The 4,825-nt window shown below is 28.7% G+C and overlaps 1 protein-coding gene across 3 annotated transcripts in view; it reads right to left on the bottom strand.

The window, feature by feature from the left end:
- The window catches only part of LOC106462890 (TP53-binding protein 1-like), an 86,132-nt gene extending 81,615 nt beyond the window's left edge, over positions 1-4,517 (bottom strand). For 2 of the 3 annotated variants that reach the window (XM_022390296.1, XM_022390298.1), the window contains exons 1-2: positions 4,453-4,517; positions 1,502-1,616 (exon numbers count right to left, since the gene is read on the bottom strand). In XM_022390296.1, the coding sequence (XP_022246004.1) occupies positions 1,502-1,577 (76 nt within the window). In that variant the 5' untranslated portion in view covers positions 1,578-1,616; positions 4,453-4,517. Of the gene's footprint in view, positions 1-1,501; positions 1,617-4,098; positions 4,194-4,452 lie in introns of those variants that run through there. The other variant, XM_022390297.1, reaches the window with a different exon arrangement.
- Between the last annotated feature and the right edge of the window lie 308 nt (positions 4,518-4,825).

Genomic DNA, 4,825 nt, shown 5'->3' with positions numbered 1-4,825 from the left:
CTGACACAAGCAACACCCACGACTTCAATATCATCAGCAAGTTTAAGCAATTTATCGGCTATTCCTTAATCTATGTCATTGATATAAATCATAAAGAGCAAAGGTCCTAACACTGAGCCCTAAGGTACCTACCACGCATGTGACATTAATCCAGTTTGATTGAACTCCATTTAAAACAACTCTTATTTTTTCCATCCATCTAGTTTTCGATCCAATGAGTCAAACTATCCCCCACACCTACAGAGTTTTGCTTTTTTAACAAGTTTTTTATTTGGCATCTTGTCAAATGCTTTCTGAAAATCCAGATACATAAGCAGTAACTTCTTTAAAGAATATCAAAAAATTAGTACAGTAAGATTTTCCCATAGCGAAACCATGTTAACCATTCCACAAAATTTTAAACTTTTTTAAATGACCTTTGCAAAGCATCTTTTATCAGACTTTAAAAACTTCTCCCACCACTGATGTAAGACTAATAGGCCTATAATTATCTGGACAATGTTTATCCCCTCCCTTGAAACTTAGTCTTGTGGGATATGCTATGCAGCTCAAATGGGGTTGCAAAACCTTGTTAATCATAATTATAGTAACAATGTATACTCAAAACTTTGCAATATAAATAACTGAAATAGATGTACCAAAGGTGTATTGATACACAACAGTAAGAATATCCAAATCTTCCTTTTGAAATGTACTATCAATCTTGTTCTAGTGTCTACTAAGTTTTATTTGCAAAACTGCAATACTAACCAGATATTTGCTATTTTGACAGTGTTAACTTCAAACCGTGATACTACTCACTTTAACAATGTTATTCATTTTTCCTGAAACCTTCACATCAACAGATATCTTAACTCAAAAATGCCATAAAATAAAATATAAGATTCACCTATAGGTTATTTTGTTGTCCATTTTCCCTGAACTAAACATATATATATATATAGCTTCTCAAATATTGATACAATGATCATCTGGGTTTCATAATGTATTTGTATACTTTTTTGACTTAATTCACTGTGTAAAATAAAACTGGCACATTTTATCACCTCGCTAGATATAGTCATTAGAAGAAATACTTCAGACTAGTGATAAATAATTTTATTGAGAAGTCAACTAAAGATGCAGGACTAGGCAATTAACTCGCCTTCATATGAGCATCAATTACATTGCTAAGCATCATGTAAAATAATCAACTAATCAAAATTAGTATTTCTTATAATTACCATTTTCAGTTATTCCAACAATCTAAGTAATCAAAATACTGCCATTATGATTTTTCATTATTTTCAATAAAATTCAAGGTTGTTCAGTTAAATCAGTGTCATGACTCATAAAAATAATCATATAATCAAAATTAGTGTTTCCAATTATTATTATTTTCAATAAATCCAACTATTAAAGTTTCGTATGTAACTTATTAATAAGTCCAATAATTAACTGATTAGTACATTCCGCTAATCACCCAGTTTTAATGAGATTAGTATAAAACAACAACATTTACCTTTGGCTGAGAGTTCTCCATGACCCGAAGCTTTTATTAGGAGTTTGTCCTCTCTCATTTTCTGATCTCCAAACATATTAGCTTTTTTTTATTCCTAGTGGTATATATACCCTCACTGTATGGAAAATTAAAGAAGTAATGCAACATTCTTATTCAAATCACTATTTGACTTACTTGATAAAAATATTTATTTGATCAAAAATGTATTTATCTCTAATTATGTCTTTAATAATTCATAATGTAAAATGTTGTCTTTTGACTCGAGATATTAGGTGGAAAATAATGAAAAGTTGATATCAGATTTAACCTTTATGATGTATGATTCAACTTGAGTATGAAAATAAACAGTATAGATAGTAGATATAATTAGATACTTTTATTTCATAGCTGATAACTATACAATTTACATATGTATTTTCTTTAGTAGGGCTTCTAAAAAAAAAATCACAATGAAACTCTAATATACATTTCACTACATAAAATCCTATCTAATGTTACACAGGCCAATCCATTTTCTTACACCAGTTTTCCTTTAACAAATAGTTTACCTATACTACCATCTATATTTAATATTCATAGTAATTTTAAGTGCCTGATCATAACATAATAGGACAACAAAGATTCCCTATAGCTCCCATCATTACAGTCAAACTTTTTATATTTATAATGCTTTTCTTTTAATTTTATCCTTTATACTCTGTGAGCCAACCTGACTTTTTTACTTTCAGCCACCCTTTATTATCTATAAGAAACATGCCTATCTTGAATATTTCAGAATTTATTTTAAAAAATTTCCACATTTGATCAGTATATCTTTAATTCTGTTGCCCATGCCACAGGAGATAATTCTTGTCTCATGTCTTCAAAATTTGCTTTTTTTTTAAGTTAATAACTACCAAAATCTCATTATTCTTTATATCCATCTAATTGAATAATGGTCACTTGCAACCAGATGTTTCCCAATGTCTACCCTAACAACCATTTCTTTATTAGAACTTAACAATAAATTTAAAATAACATTGTTCTTAACAGATTCCCTAAGTGTTGAAGGAAAAAATAAATAAATCAACTTGCTATACATCACAGGAGTTGATATTATAATGTCCTGAAAATATAACCATACTGACACTGAACAGTAGCTAAAGGTAGTCCATTAGGTAATGTCAATATTTTTTTATAAGATTTTATATACTTAACTCAAATGACAAGTTTATGAGTAAGTGTTAGCAAAGTTAAAATTATGCTGGTAGTCAGTACCAGGACATATTTGATCTGCTTATCATCTAACCCACATACTTTCCAGTTTACTGCCAAAAAGCAAACATGTCACAACTCACAGAACCTAAAGTCATTAAATACTCTTCAAATGAGCCAATAAATGACCTAATGGCATTAGTTCTTGTTAGTAACAAAATTGTGGTATATTATTTAGCAGTTTCGATGTCAGTCATTATTAAACCAATTGGGTAGTCTCATCTGGCTGTGAGACTTGTAATAATTGGTCAATAACAATACATCCAACTAATGTGCTTTATTGGCTGATGTACTGTGATTGGTACTCACCCTAGCATTAATGTCTTTTTGTCATTCAAAGGAAAGGGAAGCAAAAAAATGGCATCCAAGTTTACAATTATTTAATTTCCTGTTTAACATATATTTCTTTAAAGCCTCAAAACAATGTTTAAACATTTTTTTGTTTTCATTAAACTATATTACAAACTGCACATATGAGCATAATCCTTTGCTGTATGCATGTATAAGCACTGGTACTTTTAAAGAACCTAAAATCTGGGTGTAAGTTATTTAACTTTTAAGAATTTTTGACTTAAAATAATAGCAGTTTTTTAAAACAATTTTTATACATTTTGATGAGTTATGCTCAAATTTACTGACAGAGCACAAATCTGTGTAGGATTCATCACTCTACTGCTATTAACTTAAAAGCCTAACAATAACACTGTAAGCTCCTATAGTACTAAAGGTGTCAGGCATATTGGAACAGTGAAAACACTGGGAGAGCCAGTCATAAATGAATAAAAATTGTCTGACAACCAATATACATAAAATATCACTCAACGATTTCACACAATAACATGTATTGTTATTAAATATACAAAATTCAAATTGTTTGCTATGTACTAAAAAACCATAAGTAATGCATATAATAATGTTTCAGATAATAACCAATATACACATTATACAGATACACAAAAAGGTACTTATGGATGTAACTTGCAAGTTAGAATTGGATTACAAAACTGATAATCAAGCAAGGCAGTCCTTTCTTTTTCCCAGATACAACTTCTGTTGTATCAAATTTTAGTTGCATTTTAATTTTTCCATAACAATAATATTAAATCTATCGAAAAAGACAACAAAACGGTCAAACTTGCAACAATTTTAGATAATAAAAACTAATATTATTAGGCCTACCCATGAACTTACTATCACCACAAAGCCTATGAAGAAGGACAAACAGCACCGAAGATAAAATGTTTATATTAGATAATAAATATAAGATCTGCAAGTCGAGGTCATAGACAACGTTAGGCTTAGAGCTAAAATTTAAATTGCATTTCCTGCAAACTAATACACACCGTATCAATCTATCAGTAGTATCATTCATTGATTCAACCAACATTTCAAAATCGGTAAGTCACACTTGACAGCGAATACAGATACACAACTAACAAATTATAGCAATCTGGAAATACTCGCGATAGTACCTATGAACCATTATTTTATTACTATAATTCTAATAAAGTATTACTATTACTAAGCCATGTCTTGTTTAACTTCAACTTTTTCAAATGAAAAAAATATATAATTTTACATTTAATAAATATATTTATATATAAGAAATTTATATATATTTTGACAGTACATTTCACTAAATTCTAATTCAAATCGACAAAACGAAATAGTATATTATTATTATCTACCAATACAACCTTTTTTTTCGAGTTAAACTTTTAAAGAAAATATCCACTCAATGAAATTTAGTTTTGCCGCCGTCCTCCATACTCCGCCATGATAAATTGATACAAATTAGTGATGTCATCTTAAAAAAGAAATACTAAAATGTTAAAATATTTAAGCTTTTTTTAAAAAAAATAAAATCATGAAAAATATATATATATATTTCATTATTTGACAGTTCCGAAATTTATAGATCATATTTGAGATGTAAACTTGACATGAATTAGAGGCTTTAAAATTATATGTTAATATTTTCTTTTCTTACCTAAATACTGGCGGTAATGGGACTTAATTTATTATGTTGTATAAGAAAATCATCAAGAGAAGATATAGACTGAGCCTTAT

The sequence above is a fragment of the Limulus polyphemus genome, unplaced genomic scaffold, assembly GCF_000517525.1.
Source record: "Limulus polyphemus unplaced genomic scaffold, Limulus_polyphemus-2.1.2 Scaffold1277, whole genome shotgun sequence".
Classification (NCBI taxonomy): domain Eukaryota; kingdom Metazoa; phylum Arthropoda; class Merostomata; order Xiphosura; family Limulidae; genus Limulus; species Limulus polyphemus.
This window is presented reverse-complemented; position numbering and strand designations above follow the sequence as displayed.